The 19,837-nt window shown below is 40.0% G+C and overlaps 1 protein-coding gene across 1 annotated transcript in view; it reads left to right on the top strand.

The window, feature by feature from the left end:
* frmd3 (FERM domain containing 3) overlaps positions 1-8,321 on the top strand; it is a gene marked incomplete at its 5' end in the record, with an annotated part of 48,029 nt that extends 39,708 nt beyond the window's left edge. The window contains 2 exons of the mRNA XM_080499669.1: positions 5,106-5,343; positions 5,833-8,321. Of these exons, the coding sequence (XP_080355795.1) occupies positions 5,106-5,343; positions 5,833-6,313 (719 nt within the window). The 3' untranslated portion in view covers positions 6,314-8,321. The remainder of the gene's footprint in view (positions 1-5,105; positions 5,344-5,832) is intronic.
* Positions 8,322-19,837: the final 11,516 nt, after the last annotated feature.

Below are 19,837 nucleotides of genomic sequence, written 5' to 3'. Positions count from 1 at the left end.
CTCATGGTTAATAATAAATCAGTCTGGGTTATATCCAAGTGAGCAAAGTTTGTCTTTGTCCTGCAGTGTCGCTGATTTGATGTGGTGTTGAAGAGAAAGTGTGTCTTCTGGGAGGAAGGTCAGATAAAGAAGGACTTGTATTGAGGAAGAGAAAATGATCCCAACTCCTACCCTGGGTCAGTCGTGTTTCCCTGTAATCAGAGTTAGATTAGCTGCCCCTCTGCAGCCAGGACCACCTAGTTATATATAGAAACTGCAGCTTTGGGCTTGATCCTTCTCTAATGCCCCCTCTACTCTTTGTTAGCATCACTGACATTCACAGGATGGCCCACCATGTCTGTGCATGAGAGAGAGAGGGGGGAATGTGTCTGCTGTTGGGTTCTCTCTCTCTCTCTCTCTCTCTCTCTCTCTCTCTCTCTCTCTCTCTCTCTCTCTCTCTCTCTCTCTCTCTCTCTCTCTCTCTCTCTCTCTCTCTCTCTCTCTCTCTCTCTCTCTCTCTCTCTCAGCATGCTTGTGTGTCTTTGTGCACATGAGTGAGTGTATGAGCTCAGCGGGCAGCTCACTCAGTCAGGGTGAGGGGTCCAACTGCAGACAGCTGCTCCGACGTTTGTCATCAGGCTGAATGATAGAGGTTCTTGAGCAAAGAACCAGCAGTGACGTCGGCGGCAGCCTGATGCAGAGCGACTATTCCGGTGTCGGTGACATTCGGAGCTGCGGGACTCAGGGCAAGACCGGGGTGCTCGGGCTTGACTTGGCACCAGGCATGTTGCAGGGTGAGAGGATGGAGGAAGGACAGGCTGGGCCTCTTGAAGTATTCCACCCAGGGGAGGCCGTGGATGAGCGAGCACCATCAGTAGTATTCTCAGAGGCCTTGAGGTGCCAGGTGAAGATAACCACACGGCGGAGCCTGCATCTGCGCATCGCCAATCACACCGCACGAGACGTGTATGTGCGACTGGTGGGCCAAGGGGGGCGCATCAGTGGAACCAACACCGGGGTTCAGAGAAATACACTGGAACAAAGTAAGACGAGTGGGAGGAGGATGAAACGACTAACACTTAAGTGGTGTTAAGACAACAATTTACAGGCCACGACAGGAACGTTTGACCATTTGTGACATTTTGCTTTTCTTTCGTGATTAGTGGACCATTTGTGCGCTTCACTCTTTTGACATTATTCCCACGTGTATTCCTGCACGACGAAATGCATTTTATTGGTGCTTCATGATGTTTTGTAACGAATCCATCTCGTGATCATGTTCCTCTTGCATTTACACATTGCACACCTGACTTTTACAATCAAATGAAAGTTATCAACAGATAATGTGGCACAGCAATGAAGCACATGTGCTGGCTCAGGATTTTGGATGCCAGGTTTGTTGTGGCAACCGACAAGTGCAAACTGTCAGAGTAATCTGCCAAACATTCTGCCTCCCAAGAGATGTGTGTGTGTGCGGGCGAATGTGCGTGCATGTGTGTGTGTGTATTTATGATTAAGCCAACTTAAATGTATTCACACATTCACTTGTTGTGCATGTAGGAACAAAAATCAAGTAACAGTGGGACATTTTAAGAAGACATGCTTTAAGGACATGTTATGGTTGGAATTACAATTAGAAAAGTTTGGGTTGGAGTTTTGTTTTGAGAAAGTCTTTGGGAAACAAATTGTATTCAAGTCCCTTTTCAAGGCACACGCAGGTTTCTTTGTGCACGAAATCAGTTGAAAGGTTCACCACAAATATACTTTTGTTGTAATTGAATCTACTTTACAGATGACAGCAATGATGAAACAAGCAAATGGTTCACAGCAGGAAAAGAAATTAATTAACAGATCGTCTGAAAATCGGGAAAAGTCGTAGTAACTTTGTGGATTCCACTTTGATTAGAGAGAAAAAAAATTACAATAACCCTGATTTTAGTGCTTTTTTCCTGTTTAGAATATTTTTTGTTTCAATCACACACATGATCAATAATTTAGATTTTAAGAGCAATGTATATATTCTGAGTAATTTTACAGGGCTAAATTTATGAAAATGTCCATATAAAAGTTTAATTGTATAAAGACATATTAGTAATTACAAATATATCTTTATATGTTTACTCATCTATAGCAGCTCAGTTGGTAGAGCAACTCCTTCCATTGCCAATTTTGACGGTTTGATTCCCGGTGTTTCCTTATTCACGTGCCACGTGTTGCATGTTATGCAAGCGTGTGAATGATCGTGTGAGTCAATGGGTGAATGTGACTGATGTTTAGAAGTGACTTGAGACTGTGCAAGCACTAAAATGTGCTTGACAAGCAAAGTCTGTTAATTATATTTCTATCTATTTTTTTTTTAATACTAATTTATAGTTCATCTTCACTTAGATATATTTTCCCCCTTGTTCTGTTTGAAATGTTTTCATGGCTTTAGGCTTCACTCATCATACCAGCTGGTCTCCTGGAGTGTCCTTGAGCTTGACACTGAATCTTCATCAGGTTCAGGAGTGATACTGGGAACATTTGATCCTGCACTTTCACTGGCGGCTTGAAGGGCAGCTGAAAGAGGCCGTCCCCTCAGGAGTTGAACATAGAATTCTGCAGTGGCGGTGAATTAATTCTTAACACACAGACTGATGCGACAGTTCTTCTTCATATCTCGTCATTTAAATGACATCACTTCACAATATCAACTAATTAAAATCGCTACAAGGGAATGTTTCCCTTGACAAACAGTAAAGCTTAAAATAAAGCCGACGTGTCCAGATTCAAATAATTTCAAGTAAACACTTAATCAGATTTATCTTTGCACACTTGTGCAGTTGCACTGATAAATATACTCAGTGGGTGTTTAGGTGTTCATCAATTATCCTGTCTACACTTGCATAACTGGGGAACACACTGCTGTGTGTGTGTGTGTGCACACGTGCCTGCATATGTGTGTGCATATGGACACACACACACAGACACAGACAGGCCACAGAGGAATCTAACACCTCAAAGTGTGAATCGCTTCATCGAAGGAGAGGCTTGATGACAACTAACAGGAGAAGATTGTAAAAAGGAAAGTAGCAGCAGCATTTTCTTATCAAGGAGTCACAACTCTTGTATTTTATACATCGGATATAGCAACGTGCATTTTTACCTAACAGGTTCTGGTTGATCAAATCAAACTAACTTTACAATTCATCATTCGTTATTTATTTTTTTTCAAAGCAGACATTCATTTCACATCATATTTAAAGGTCATCTGGGAAAATAGTCAAACCAAACGCTTCAAGTCAAATATTTCAGTGAAATGTTCTTTCAAATAACCTAACTTGACATGACTATTTTGCACTACATTCAATTGAGGCTGGAAAAACCACAAAGAAATAACTAAACAGGATATTTGTTATTCACTTGGAAGAGGAAGAGGAAGTCAGTTCAGGACAGGCATGGTAAACATGAATCACAGATCATTTGCAGTCTGTATCATCAGTATCATATAATGGGGGTCATAGTTTTGTTTTTACACTGTGATCCAGCTGCTGCAACATGTGAGAAACGCAAAAGTGTGAAAACATCTTTTGATATTTATACTTTGCATATTTGATCTCACATTTGCTATGGAATAAAATATGCAAATTGTATTCCATTTGGCCAAGCATGGTTTAACATTACACCGAAGGTTCAACTAGTGAGGTGCAAATGTTTATTTTCATTAATATGCAGACAGATTTTTTTTTTAGCGCACGGTCTAATTTTTTTTTCTTTCTTCATTTGCGTCCATGTTTTAGATCAGCATTACTTCTTCATTTCCCCTTCCTGAGTTTTTACATTTGTTTGGCTTTTTGCTGACTCTGTTTCCATGGCAGCTGTCCCCCCTCTTCATGCTTTCTTTCCTATTGTATGGAAAATCATTAGTCACTAACTCAGGAATATAATTCCAGTTCATTGTTTAGGAAACATAAAAACTGCAAGGCTGCCACACTCTTGACCTATATATTCTTTTACTTTTGTATACTCAGCATTTTATCAATATTATTGGCACAAGTCCTGATTTTAGTAGTTTTTATCTTTTGTAGTTTAAGATAATAATTTCCTAAAATGATATATTGATTGATGTCCTTTCTGTGATTTCAACCTATGGAGAGGTCACACAGTGTTGACTAGCAGGGGGCACTCAGCTCATCTTAATTTCACAGCACTATTCTAACATGCATGTCACATGTTCACTCACTTATTGCATCCACCGTAGCATCAGTCATGTGTGTACTTTTTTTGAAGTCAACACCCTCAGAGCGAAATGAATTCACATCAGCTGTGCCACTGTCAGGTTACATCGCATCATCAGGAATGACGTGCACTGCAGGGGTATTTTATTTTGATTCAATAGCTGATTAAAGTCAGCATGCACACGATCAAACAGTTTACTGACATTGTCTCTGTCCATATCAATTCAACATCAGCAGTAATTTAAAGCTGCATTATACAAAATGGTTCATAACAAAGATTGTGTGGGGAAAAAACACAGTCTTTCTGTACATTCAGGGTCAAAACAAGGTTGTGTTTTTATTTATTGCATGGCTGTTAAATTTGTCATGCAGCTTTTGCTACTACAGCATCGCCATCATGTGGTCTCTCTATTCAACTGCAACAAAGACAACACAGCTTCAGGTTCACAGGGGCAATTCATTAATCCAGATTCCAGACTGTTATCCAATATTGCCTCCATTTATCCTAGAAAATCCCAGAGAAAACCCACGCCTGCACATGGACAACATGCAGACTTGACACAGAAAGCCCCACAAAGTGGCTGTTCTGTGTCAGAAATACTGTGGACACGGTCACTCTTGTTTTACACAAACATTAGAAATTGTCAAGATAATCTTGGAAAAACGTATGTGTGTAAGTAGTTTAATTTAAACTGCCATGAATATTTCTTCATTCGGAACATGATGTGGAATAAAAGGAAAATATTGATGCAGTCTGGTTTACAAACAGGATTCCTTTTTTATTTGCTGTCATTTGCTTCTTGAAGACTCTTTTTAATAGTATTTTCAAACACAAGTTCAAAATAAAATGACATAAAATGAAATAAATTAAAATAAAATAAAATGTACTCTTCTTTTCCACCCCTTCAGGTATTATTGCTGTGAAGGACTCCATCCCCCTGCCTCCCCTGAATCCTTCAGCTGCGCCCCCTGTTAATGAGCATCAAAACACTGATGAAGGAAACTCCGCTTTGGGCAATGACCTGCAACCTTCCCGTGTTTCCATGGAAACCACCCATCTCAGACCTCAGTTGCCAAAAACTGAAGACCAGACTGTGGAAGAGGAAGAGTCCGGTGGAGCACTCACTATTTCTGAGCTCACCTACAGGTCTGCAGAGTCTGATTGGCTCTATTTTTACTCACTTGTAGGCTGTGACGTTTTCTGCAGCGCCATGTCAAACACCACTGCATTACCTTCTTCAGCAAAGTAGAGAAAACGAGTGATCAAATAACAAGCAAATGGGTTAAGATTGAGAAATGGGAGGGGAAAAAAGGGAAAAGGACAAGGGTCGATATGGAACGTATGAGTGGAGTCGGTGTTAATTCTGTTAATACAAGAAAATAATCCAATGTCACCACAAAGACAGTACGAGAGATTTGAATATTCACAGCAATAAACAGACTGTTGCAGTATGACACTAGAACACACTCCTTCTAATAATCTGCTTTAGCTTAGTGTTACTTTTTTGTGCACCTTCATTTGCTCTTGTTACCAGCATTGATGTTTGGGTCCCAGGTGTGATGCACATCCCACTTGTTTCGACTCATAAAGTTTGACAAGAGCGTGAGATTTGACTGTCCGCTGTCTCTTCTGCAGCCCCTGTGCCAGCATGCTTCCCACCCCAGTGGAGGACAGTCAGGGAGGAGTGGACTTGCTCTTCTCCTCCCCGGTCCAGAGCCCGGCCCGGCTGCTCAGGGAGCTGCACGCCGACCCGGACATCCAGGCCCAGCTGGAGGCCGAGAGGGAGCGAGACCGGGCCTACGAGCGCACCCGGCTGGCTGCGAGAAGTCGAATGAGCGGAGTCCTGTCCAGCAGCCTGCGCCTGCTGTCGTCCAACGACAGGGTCAACGCGTGCGTGCTGAGCGTGGCCCGCTTCGTGGCCGTGGTAATGGGCGTCCTGCTCGTCACCGTGCCCACGCTGCTGCTGCTGCTGGAGTCGGACATCGACGTGTCCTTCCTCCACGAGATCCGCCAGACGCCGGAGTTTGAGCAGTTCCACTATGAGTATTACTGCCCGCTCCGGCGCTGGATCCTGTGTCGGATCAGCATGGCCATGGAGAACCTGTGGTCAGACTGAAGAGCAGGAGAGGAGAACACAACGTGAGGAGTCACTGCCGGAGAAATAAGGAAGCCCAAACATCTGTCTCAACATATGATTTTATCCCATTTTCAGTCTTAACTGCTATGCGGTGATGCACAAGAATCAGTCTGTCAATAAGACGAAATGTTTCCACTTTTTGAAAAATTGTATGCAAAAGTAAAAGGCATCACTTACGATGACTTCCAAAAGCCGTAGTGGTCTGTTAAAGAAGGGAGACAGATTTACCATCAAGGTTTCCCAAATTAAACATCAAGCATCTCAATCAAGTTTAGTTTCACTTTACAATGATTTCTTGAAAAAAGTGGCGTTGGTGAAAAATATAATTTTATTGTTGTGTTCAAAATCACCTGTTCAGACAGATGCGTCGTGAAGTGAAAAGAAATAACAAAGAAATGCTGCGTTAAAAGGAAGACTGATGATCGAACAAATGAATGAGAGCAACAGAGAAGTTCATGAACAGAAGAGTCACTGAAGGAACACTAGCAGTTGGTTTTCTGGACATTTTAAAGGCTCGTTCACTCCTGATGCTGACAAGTTGTGGCAGAGACTTTTCAGAAAGATGACAAGACGGCTCTGAACGGTTCAGAGTGCCTGATTGGTCACAGAGCCTGTCAGTCATGACGGAGAAGGCGGGAAGAGAATGGAGTGATGGATTTGCCACTGAATGCAACAATACTACAGTCAGAGGTACAAGATATATATATATAAAAAAAAACTAAGAGAAATATTGATAACTATTACCAATCTTAAATAAGTTGTTTTTAACGTTTTGTACATTTTTATGTCATCAGATCTTTCAGGAATTTTTAAGTCAGAGAATCTACTTTGACCTTATTTTCAAATTAAGAGTTTACAAAAGATTACAAAAAAAAAAAAAAAGCTGGTTTATTGAAGTTTATCAGGGTGACGGTACGGAGAAATTTAAGCTATTTTTTAAGACTACCGTCAACTTGAGTTGGCCCGGTAGCGCCCTGGGTTTTTCCTACAGACGTTATAGCACAAATCTTTTACACAGACCACAGATTACAACTGTTTTCAGATTACGTGATGTCATTTGGGAAACAGGAGGGACACAGCAGATAAACGGCAGCGTGTTTGTGAGCGTGACACATTTGTGTTTTGTTGAACGTTTAAATGTCTTCTGAACTAAATGTTAGCTCGTAGGTTGGTGCATCTTTCGACATGGTGGAAAAAGTAGAAAAATCGGTTTGTGAAGAGAAATCTGTGTTTGGTTAAAAAAAAAAAAAGTTGCCCTAAATTTAGACCTGACAGGTTGTTTGATGATGTGGTAGTTTTGTAGAAGCTCTTTGTGGATGTTTCAGGCATAGAAGAGAGGAGTGGGGAAGGCTGAGAGGAACTATTGTAGTAGTCCATGATGAGACAAGTGATGTGTTGAGACGTCTAAACCTCTCATACAGGTTACTGATGTGTGCAGGTACCGATCGGACTGAACATACGTGGCTGTACTCATGTAGCTTATCAAAACGCATCGGCATTCTAGTCACAGACACAAGCAAGAAATGATTTGTAGCCATTTCTAACATCTGTGAGAACATCGTGTTGTCTTTACAGTGTCAGTACGGCACAGATTTTTCACAAACTCTGTTGAGTTGCAGCGTTAAAGACAAGGAAACAAACCTAAAGGACAATTTATTTAAGCGTTGGGCCTGCAAAGGTACATTCTCTCTGATGTAGCCAATGTTTGAGGGAGTCAAAGTTTAATTAAATCAAGCTGAAGGATGTCACATGAAAACCCATAAAAGCAGATGAAATGAGCTATAGATTATGACTTAATGCTTAAGGTAAGCTTTAACTCGTGAGGGTGAATGCACAAGTGCACGAGTGTCATTGTGTGAAACAAAAACTGACATTTTAATACCACTGATGAGAAAATGGTTGAGTCATTGGTGCCTCTGGGATAGGATAGAATAAGAATATAAGAATAGGATATGTTAGGATAAGGATAGGAGAAGAAGGGAGACATGCAGTCATTACAAAGAAAATCAAATTTGATGTATATATATATATATATATATATATATATATATATATATATATATATATATATATATATATTCTTTAAATAAAATTTATTTCAGTGTAGATAAACTACTTCTCAGGAAAGGGCATTAGCAGTTCATGTTTAAAGTACGCTTCCAAGCATACAAAAAGAAGACGAAAAAAATGCATTTAATTACACCGTACATCTTATAATTTATCCATATTGTTAGCATATATCTTTCTGGTAAGAATATCCAGTCGCAGTTCGTGAAGCCAGACATACATATGGCTCCAGACTGTCTATGGATTGTTGTAGCCTAATTTCTCTCAACAATGTATGCATTCGTGTCCTTTTAATGTTTAACATTTCACTAAATGTCTTCACTGTAGAGAGCCAGTATTTGCATTATGCCCATTATAGCTGAATAGTATATTACGTTCGGTAAATGGAAACAAGGAGTCTATAGTGGCTATTCTCGCTATGAAAGCTCTCACAAGAGATTCAAACTCTTGACTTATGGGATGCTTTAAAGTTTATTTTCAGAGGTCACTCCCTCTGTAGGTTGGCTGCTTCAAAAGCCCTTTACAGTGGACATCATTACCATAAACCTTCTCATATTAACAGCTGTGTTTTGTGCACCTCTTGGCTTTATGTGTCATTGAACTTTATTCATACACAAAATATGCAGTGTGAACAGAAACACATCTATTAGGGCAAAGACATCTATTTTCCTACTTACAGCACATGCACTGAGTTTCAACAGTGAAACTGAGCAAAGGGCCAAACCACCCCATCGAATTGTCTGCATTTGTAACTCTCCCTCAAGCACATGAACCAAAAACGCTGGAGTGATTCACTGTAGGTTTGAAATCGTAAACCTCTCTGTGAATCTGTCATGTTACGTACACAGCTCTGCTGACTCAGTCTGGCTTCAGTCCCTTGTTTCTCTGCTCCGTTCACCTCCACTCTGGGGAAGCTCTTGGCTCTTCTTTGCTGACCTCTCAGTGCAAATGTGCATGTTCCCATCTGTAAATACTCTGTTTATAGCTGTGGCAGAAAAGAAACCCATAATGGGTAAAGATTTACTTCTTTTTACCAAATGTGCGTCTTGTCAATGTAAAGCAACCTCAATACGGGCTTGGCTGTCTCGACCATCGTAGATTATTGCATGCTTTCTGTATTTTTACCAACAGGAGGATAGAGACGTACGTCTAAGGCGCAACACACAGACTCTTATCAACATCAGAATTAGGCACGGGTCATCTGAGCTATCTCAAACAATATGCATTGGGCTTCGTTTTGATCTTGAGAAGACTTAACATGATTGCTAAATTTGTTGGTTTACCCTCATTGTGCATCTCTTTGTAAAAGCTCATTTTACAATCTTATAAAGGGCGGCTCAAGAGTAATCAACTAGTTAACTTGACTGTGCTTCTGCCGTGTGTTACTGAGTCATTAAGCCAGATGCTAAACATTAGCCTTAGCACCTCATTGCTTACTGAGCATGCCAGCATGTTAATTACTGTATACCATAGGCACGCTGGGGGGGATTCAGTCATCTTTAGGTAATTATCAAATATCACAGTATTTAATGGATATTTTGAACATTTGCAGAACTGTTAAGATTAAACCTCTACTTAATGGTAAGTACACCTCACTGTCGACATAAAAACAAGGCCTTCAAGTTCTGCAATAAAAACAGAAAAAAAAAAAACAATTGCATTGTAGCATCATATCAGTGTGTAGCTCTTTTATCAGATCAACGGCCTTTAAAGTTGAAGGTTCAGCTCTTCTTTTGTGCTGCTCAACGGAAGTTTCTGCACACAGTAGATTTACTTTTGTTGCCTACATAAAAAAAAAAACTGTGATTAAAATAACATCACCAAGCTCTCGCTCTCTCTCTCTCTCACACTCACACACACTCACTCACACACACACACACACACACACACACACACTGATGTCACATCTGAGGTATGAATGAAAATTCACAAATGATTTCTGACTCGAGTCAAGTATTTACAAACCTTAAATTTAATAGCTTTCTTATTAGTATGAAAAAAAAAATTATGAGAAAAGTACTTAAACAAATTGTTTGAAGCGTGAACACGAAACACGATTTTTGATTAATTTATTTAAGATTTTAAATATTTGAACTCAGGTCTATCTTATGCAAAACTACTGGACATCACATGGTATAAGAAGTAAATAGACTGTAAATTATTTCAATGTTGTGTTGGCATGCACAGTAGCAGATTCTCTTGCACGTTCACCATTGATTTTAAATGTTGTTTAAAATGTTTTTTTTGTTTGTTTTAGTTGTTTTGTTAGTCTAAACTTCTTTTTTTCTTTTGCCTTTTCGATAAGAAACTCTGGGAGATTTAATTTAGAAATATAAGAAAAACAAAATCCCTAAAAAAAAAAAAATTAACCCCTCTCTTCTGGGACAACCAAGCCTTATAAACTTTGTGAAGTGAAAACAATTTTGAATGTTTGTATGTTATAAAAGAAAACAAAAGATTGTTTTATATGTTAATACTGCCACAATAAAGCTCTCTAATGAATATATATTGAAAAATAATCACCATTGTGTTTTGTGGATATTTTTTGGCTCTGTGAACAACCTATAGGAAAAACCTTCATCTTATATTGATTTCTGGATTATAGTTAAAGTGATTATAGGATTGATTAGGAGGGCTGTGATCGATATATTAAAATGCCATCTGCAAATAATGCAGATATTAATACCCATGAACTTGTCCATAGTTTGTCACATTACAACCATAAGTGTAAATATACTTTATTTGAATTTCATGTGATTTATAAATGGTTTTCCATTTTGTTTTATATAAAAATGACTGAATGTAAGTAAAATAAATGAAATTTATAAATGCATCGATTTACAAGATAATGCAAACCTCACAAGCCCAATTACATATACTGAATTTGAAGGATGAGCTTCTGCAACTGGGTAGGAGATACTGGCAGGATTAAAAATATCTTTAATTCGAGCTCTGTGTCCCTCTTGTGTTTGAAAAGCGTCGCTGCAGTTTGAGCTGCAATCTCTATGGTGATAATGTGATCAACACAAGATTTCTTGGACACAAGGAGTTTTGAAACCTTGACAGTCAGCACTACAGCCTGTTCTAATATTCCTACAAACTTGTTTTAAATGGTGAGGAGGGAATAGATTGTCGATGTTACTACGTTTTCTCCATTACTGGAACTCAAGAGGAAAGTGTAAAATCTTCTGGGTAAGAATGATTATCTATTCTCAAAACCTGAATCATTGCTGTTTGTATTCGATGAATAATATAAATATGGCAGAGACTCGTGGAGATTGAGTGTAAATGTCATTTATTGAATCACTGCAAATTGTTATTTTACTTCCTATCAACAGGACGGTGTCGTCATCAGTTTGTGCAGCCTGATTTCCCTGGAGCTGGAAAATATCATTCTCCACCACAAATGACGGCAGGGTGTGTGTATGAGGTGGTGAGAAGACATAAATGAGGCACAAACATATTTTTCAAAAGTCACTTGACATGGAATGAGCGTGTTTGCAGTTGTACTAAATACTGCACTCATATCATTTCACAATGACTGAATCTGAAAAATGTGATACTTGGACAACTTATACACCAGATCCACTCATGGAGACTTGTCCAGTCGAAACAACGCGACATGCTGTGGCTGACCTCCTTGAGGACCATGGAAATTGTAGGCAGTACATTGACTCAGAGCAGAGTCTTTATCTTCTGAGCGAGTCTCTCTTTAGCGAGCAGCAGAAACTCAGGGACGTCTTGAAGTGGGCAGAAGGATTCCTCCAGGGTCCTCCACAAGCTCGCAATGAATTCTGCAGCGTTGGATATTTCACAGCGGCTCATGTAAAACACGAAGCAAGTAAGCAAGTCCCACCTGCTTATGAAGTTTCATCGGGGGCGAAATACCAGCAGCCAATCTGCTCCACTGCAAGTAATGATAAAGCACATGTGGCTGTAGGGGATTCAGAAGTTTGTCAACCCGGCTCACTGAACTTTAAAAACAAGAGCAATGAAAAAAACTGCGTCTGTGGGTATAAACCTCGCTTTCAGGGCGATCCTCTCCTCCCCTCCTCATGGTCCCCAGTGGAAGATGAGGAAACTTGGCTGGAGAGCAGAGAAACCGAGAACATGAAAAGTACGAGGCTGCAGCACACCAACAATAAACAAACCCTGCGCCAAGTCAACTGCAGTACAAGCACACCACACGTGTCTAATCAAAGGCGCCACGAAGAAACATCTGACTGCAGCTCAGTCCAAACACTTGCATCAGACTCTGCAACACACTTCTTCAAAGAACCCAGCGCAGTGTTTGGCGCTGTGAGTACCTTACAAGCTTTGTATGGTGGCAGTGAGTGTACAGGCATGCATCGTAAAGCAGCTGGGGTTTACTCACCAAAGAAAATGTCAGATAATCAATTGGAACGACGGGAAAAAATGGAGCGAGCGGACAACTGTGAGGAGCTAAAACTAAATTGCCAAAAGCTTAAACAAATACAACAAGAACACGAGGAATATCGCTTCGATTCTGCAATATATACATATGATGAAACAAACGACAGTGAGAAAGAGGAGAAAACGGCAAGCCTGAGTTTTATCCGCAACATGAAACTCCCATCTCATTTGACTGGGTCTGAGCAGTACAAGCTGTGTGTGGATCAGCTGCATCACCCCAGATTAAACCGACATTTAAAACCCAGAAACCTCAGACAGTCAGTCAAGAAGCCACCTGCATCTGCAACCCTGCAGCTGGACTGCCACGTCACAAATCCCGAGAACAAAACCCATTCGGGTGATGTCGCTAACAGAGCTACAGAGAGCCCAGAGGAGACGGCGTCACATCTGCTCAGTGAAGACCGGGACACGTCTCAATACACTAAAGATCAGGCAGCTCCATCTGAAAACGTCACAACTGAATGTGGTGAAACTGACACTGTAAATGAAGCTCCTGCAGGGGCCGACGCTGGAGGCAGACAAATGAATCTGGATGGAAAGCAATCTGGTGACCTTTTAAAGGAATCTGCAGATGACGGCATTCCATGTGACCAAGTTACCAGGCTTGGTGAGACTTTATGGAGGCAACCTGAAGATTTTGACACCTCTGCTTTTACTGCAAAACCGGGTAGCAGATCACGGAACAAATATGCTTGTGATTCATCTATTCTATTATCATTTTATTTTTGCGCTTCTTTTTTGTAAAAAAAAAAAAAAGAAAAGAAAAGATGAATTTGACCCCTTTGATGAGACGACTCATGAACCAGACCGTGCCGCATGTATTGAGGGGTTGTAGAGAGATCTGGAAAATGTCGATCTGTGGAAAAGGAAGTTGTGTTTAGGGGTGATCTGGCTGCCTCTTTGTCTGTGGTCAGGTCGGCTACTGACAAAGAAAAGTAATCCCCCGATCGGGAAGGGCCGTCACGGGAACGTCACAGCTCCCAGGAGAACAACTGGAGATCGAGTTCGGAGGAGACTCTGTGAAGGTTCCACGAACATCTTGACTGACAGACTGTTGCACAGGTAATATGAAATGTATCATGTAAGCATCAGTACAATAGTTTTATTTATGGTTTGTCTTTCTATGTAATGTTTTTTATAGTTTTGCTCATATATTAATATCAAGAGTTTCAATAGACATCAGGAAATGAATAATACTTGATGATGATGATGGTGATGATCTTATTTTGTTGTGTCAATGTAATTCTCAGCATTTGTCTCCCTTTTGTAAAATCATAATTTAGTCCACAGTTAACACCATGGTTCTGAATTTAAATGTATAGATTTCACAGGTCAATCAATCTCTGTCACCCTTTGCTTCCAGCAGTAATCAGAATACAATCACATTCTCAAAGAATCCGACATCCCACAGGTGTACAAAGACACCAGACAGTAGTGTGAAACACACATCACCTGACACACACAGAATCCTGCAAACCACAGAGAAACACACACTTCTGCAAGAAGCCACGCTACCAGCTGAGGGTATGTTTATAATGCACACACACACACACACACACACACACACACACACACACACACACACACACACACACACACACACACACACACACACACACACACACACACACACACACACACTGATGTCACATCTGAGGTATGAATGAAATATTTGAATGAAAGCGGTTCCTAAAAAATGTAAATTGTTTTAAAAGCGAGGATTGTTAATAGGGCCAGTGCTGATGAATACAATTTTTTTTTTTTACAGTAAACCTCCAAAGTTATGAGAATTTAATTGTCATGCCTGAGCAGCACACCCAATCTTTCAATCTGTTTGTGTTTACAGGTGCAGCTGAGTGTGTCAGTGTGAACAACAATGGTTGTAAAAACAGAGTAAAGTGTCTTTCGACTGCAATTTATACTATTATTCTTCTAGACAAAGATTGATTTTCTATTAGTTTTGTGTGAACTAAAAATCTATTGTTTTGATTTATATATACAGATATTCACACACATATATAATCATTTTTTAATCTAACAAACCCTGTAAAACAATAATTGATAGGTATTTTAGACGACTGCAGTATTTGTGACACATAATGTGTTAATCATGTGTTGTGGCTGCCGCGTCCGTCAGCCTGCAGGTGTCCATGTCTGTGGCCGTTGGCTGTGTTTGCCTGACGAGGTGTGGCTGTCCATCCTGTCTCTGGTGCCTCATAGGGACTTGTGCAGGGTGCTGCAGGTCTGCCACCGCCTGCGCACGCTGGCCAATGATCGCACACTCTGTGAGTGTGCATGCAGCAACAAATCTTTAAAAAACAGTCACACATTGCACTGAGTTAGTTTTCACTGCATAAAGGTCAGGTTTCAATCATTGGATAACGGGGGAGCGGGATGTGTCCACTCTTCAGAATTAGCACATGGCGCATTCCCATGACGTAAGTGCTCACAGTGCTGCACCACTCCCTGGACAAACATTTTTTAAGATAACCCAAACATGTGCCATCACATGCTCTAATACCAACACACAGACTGGAGGTCAAAGTTGTCTATTAAATGCATTGGTCGACATATCGAGTAATAACAGCTTATTTTTCACTTTTAAAAGGGAGAAATCTGAGGGTTGAAAACTCGTCTGTAAATGACCAGTGGCTGCTGTGTGTGGGTCGACATCATCCTCACAGTCTGCGTCTGCACAGCTGCAGCAGCCTGTCCGTCTCCTCCTCGGGCCTGCAACAGTTTTTCTCTCTGTGCAGGAATTCTCTGCAGGTAGAAATAAGGAAATACACAGTTTAAAAAAGTAAAAATGTGACAAATCAAGACCATCATTTGATGTTAGGTGATGATTGCTTAAAGAAGTCTTGGATGTTTGCCGTCAGGTAACTTTATCCTGTACCTTCTGACTCATAGGATCAGATCTCTTTGATCAATTAATCACTTTAACAGTATTTAATTTCCTGTGTCATTTACCAGTGATACTCTCTTTTTATTTTTGTTCTGATATATATATATATATATATATATATATATATATATATATATATATATATATATATATATATATATATATATATATATATAAAGGGGATATATATATATATATATATGAGTCATAAATTTTTTTTTAAATGTTTTTACTGCTACTTCATCTTGAAAACGCCTACCTGCTGTCATGGTCAATAAAACACAGGAAAGTACAGAACATAAAAGGTCAATGGCTCATGTTTGGATTGACTGGGTAAACATAATGTGATACATTTAACAGTATCACTATTATACCAAAGATATTTATGAACGCAAACATTCAGCTCAAACAGTGAACCATTTAAATGCTTCATAAACCTAAAATACTGTAATTCACACATGTTAAGGGGGTTCATGCTACATTTGATATGTCTGAACTGTGTCTAGTTAAATTGGCAAATAGGGAATATCTCACTATTTGCTGATTACAGGAGCTCAAGGTCACAAGTTGTATTGGTGCTGGTCTGCATGGCGACCAGGTGCTGACTCTGACTGGTCAGCTGTGTGATAATGTGACAAGCGTGGACGTGAGCTGGAGTGGAGCAACAGACTCCGGGCTGAGAGCTTTGAGTGACTGCAGCAAGAGGTCAGAACGCATCCAGACCTTTACACCGTACTAACCTACACTTTTACTAACCCTAACCCTAATGTGACCCTATCACCCGTCTGATGATGAATAGAATAGAATCAAGAAAAATGAATAGAATCGAATACAATAGAATACAACAACATGTGGATTCCCGGACATATTCATGCAGTTTAATTCTACCAGTGTCAAAAGACTTCCTGAGAGTCACTCGGGCTTCAGTGTTCTTAACCCAGTCCACTGTATTGCCTATTGCAAAATGTTATTGGCAGCATCATCTTGAGCCATGATTGAATCGAATTAGAGCTGGATGTACTGTCTGCCATTACAATTTGAAGATTTTATACGTTTCTATTTTTTGTAGGTTAACCCTGAGATCGATAGTCCTGAATGGCTGCAAAATCACTGATGTCCCATTGAAGAAACTCATCATGAAGCACCACGAAAGGTCAGATTTATCCTCTGATATTGGATTTATCTGAACTTGGCTTTATCACTTTTTCATTTGAATTGTTACTGTTTTGTTCGGTTGGACTGAAACCCAGTGAATCTAGGGGTGATTTAGGGGCATTAATTAACCTTACATGCATGTTTTTGGACTGCGGGAGGAAACTGAAGTACCTGGAGGAAACCCACACCCACATAGAAAGAATTTGTTTATTATATCCAATAAAATTCGACCTTGCATGTACATGGTGCATAAATATAAAAAGAGTGTCTCAACATTTTCAGATGTTCAAGCACACCACACTTATTCTCTGACACTTGAGTTTCACTACATATGGGAAGGTCATAATACTTCATTTAAAATCTTTTTTTTTTTTTTGTAATTCTACACTATATGTTATTTGGCATTAATATTTTTTATGGTTATCTGGGTTTAATCATACGATTCTTCCTCAGCCTGTGCAGGTTGGAAGTGTTTGGCTGTCATTTCCTCTCTCCATCCTGTCTGCAGACGGTATATAAGGTACTTTGTTTTCCAAAAAAATAATCTTTATTCAAACTATGAGCATGCTTTGCCTTTTGAGTAGAGCATTACATCCTACATCCTGTGTGCCTCAAACACACTTTAGCAAGGCAAAGATTAAAATGATTTCCTGTGGAGGATTCTCACGCTGAAAAACTCTTCAGCTGAACAACAGATTTGACCATGAAGTGTATTGCTTTTAGATGTGTCCTGGCCTTCAGCATCTAAACATTGGACGTGTCCCAAAAGTCAACATACACAGTTTGACAGTGATGTCACAGCTAAAATGTCTCATTTCACTGAATCTCTCTGGGCTGCAGGTGGTGAGTTGGATTTTGGGTTTTTGTATGAGATATATGATTGCAGCTGTATGACTATTAAAAATCAACAAAAAATATAATTATATATTTTTTGTTGTTGTTTGTGAGATCAATGATGCCTCAGTGGACAATTTGCTCCAGAACTGTGTCAAACTTCAGTGTTTGACCCTGAGTTCCTGTCCTGCAATCACTGACCTGACGCTGCACAACATCAGCAAGCACACACCCTGTATCAGGTACACACACAGTTAATGATTCACACTCATTTAATACATATGCACGCTTTATTCCAGCACAGTGTATGTCTGTTTGTTTGTGTTTGTGTTTGTGTTTGTTTGTGTGCATGCGTGCGTGTCAGATCCCTTGGTTTGAGTGGTTGTTCAGCAGTAACAGATGCAGGCATTCAGTTTCTCGCTCTGGGCTGCGGACGACTTCAGCAGCTGGATCTCAGCTCCACCCACACAGGAAACAGAGGGTAGTGCACACAGTACTCATTGATGCACTGTTAAAATCCTAGCAATCACACATTTCAGTCGGGGTTTGTGTTACAGGGTTTCTCTGCTGGCAAATTACTGCAGTTCACATCTTCATACTGTCAAACTCAGCTTCTGTCACGTCACCTCAGACATTGTTCTGAAGCTTTGCAGAAACTGCAACAGGTAAATACACACAATTAGCAGAACAAAGTCAGTAAAAGTTTATTTTCAAACTGGAGTTGATTCTTTGCCAGGCTTTCAGAGCTAAAACCCCATCAGAATTACTTTAAAGTTTCACTGTAGAAAGTCACTTGTGTGAAGAGGATGAAGCTTTGTCTTTGTAAACCTTTCACAGTACATTTCGATTGGATGTTTACAAATGTGGAGCCTCTAATATCATATTTACCCCTGTTGCCCAGTCAACCTCTAACAACTTTTGGCTAATTTGAACTGTCAGATTCATCTGTATGTAACTAAGATCAGCATTGTTTTTTTAGTAACAGAAAGATAATTATTTATTTTAATTCATACAGTGGTGGTTAGAATTACTGGATTAACCTACTGGCAAACTATTCAAGTAAAAAAAAAAAATCTAAATCAATGTAATTCAATTCAGCTTCTTTATATATATTATATAACATTTCCACATCGGCAAGCACCATGAAGGAGGAATCAAAAAACATAATTTAAACTGGAAGAAAGTTTTGCAGAAACAGACTCGGGGGTGGTCGAAGGAGAAGGAGTGCAGTGCAATAAAGGTCTAAACCTACAGCAGCTTGAATAGAAAATGGTCCAGGGTGACCCCAAATAAATTTGTAATCAAATAGAAATGTTTCGGATCCACATGAGACTGATAGCGAACAGCTCTGGTTCTCTCCAGTAAGTCAGTGCTCTGAGAATGAATTGTTCTGATGAGATAATATGGGAAGAACCTCTAAGATATGATGGAGCCTGGTTATTATAACGTACATGCTGGTCGGCTTGTTTAATATGGGAGTCAAAGAATAAGTCGTGGCCAAATTCCTCACAGTAGTGCTCAAGGGCAAAGTAATACCACCCAGTGTGACTGTATGTCCAGACAATTTGTCTCTGGGGTGCCTGAGGCCAAATATGATGGGGTTTTTTTATTTTTTATTTCAGTTTAAAATCACAGCTTCTTCTGACTTCTATGCCGTTAAGATAGGTTTTTAGTTTGACTATTTCATCAGTTTTATCTGGTTTCATAGATTTATGAAGTTAATATCGATTACGCTTGCAGTCTAACAATGAAGAAAATAGCCAAAGGGGATTAAGAGTTTTCCAACTTAGACCTCGGTTGCCAGTGGTCTACCAAAACCAGTCACATGTCAGACAAAATAGTAAGGCCAACCACATCACAGCAAAAATGACACAAATTGCAACTACTGGAAATTCACGTCTACACGTCTCCTCTGCTGTGCCGGTAGAAAGTATAAAGACCTGTTCTGACTCAGTCTTACACTCATGGTTTGTTTCCATGTTTCTGTCTTTTCAGGTTGAAGGTGCTTCACCTGTATGGTTGCCTCCATCCCCCCACAGGAAGACAGATCAGTAACATTAACAGCACTGTTAAAGTTTACCCTCCACACTAACTCAATGCCCACATAC

Source organism: Blennius ocellaris (assembly GCF_963422515.1).
Source record: "Blennius ocellaris genome assembly, chromosome: 7".
NCBI lineage: Eukaryota > Metazoa > Chordata > Actinopteri > Blenniiformes > Blenniidae > Blennius > Blennius ocellaris.
This window is presented reverse-complemented; position numbering and strand designations above follow the sequence as displayed.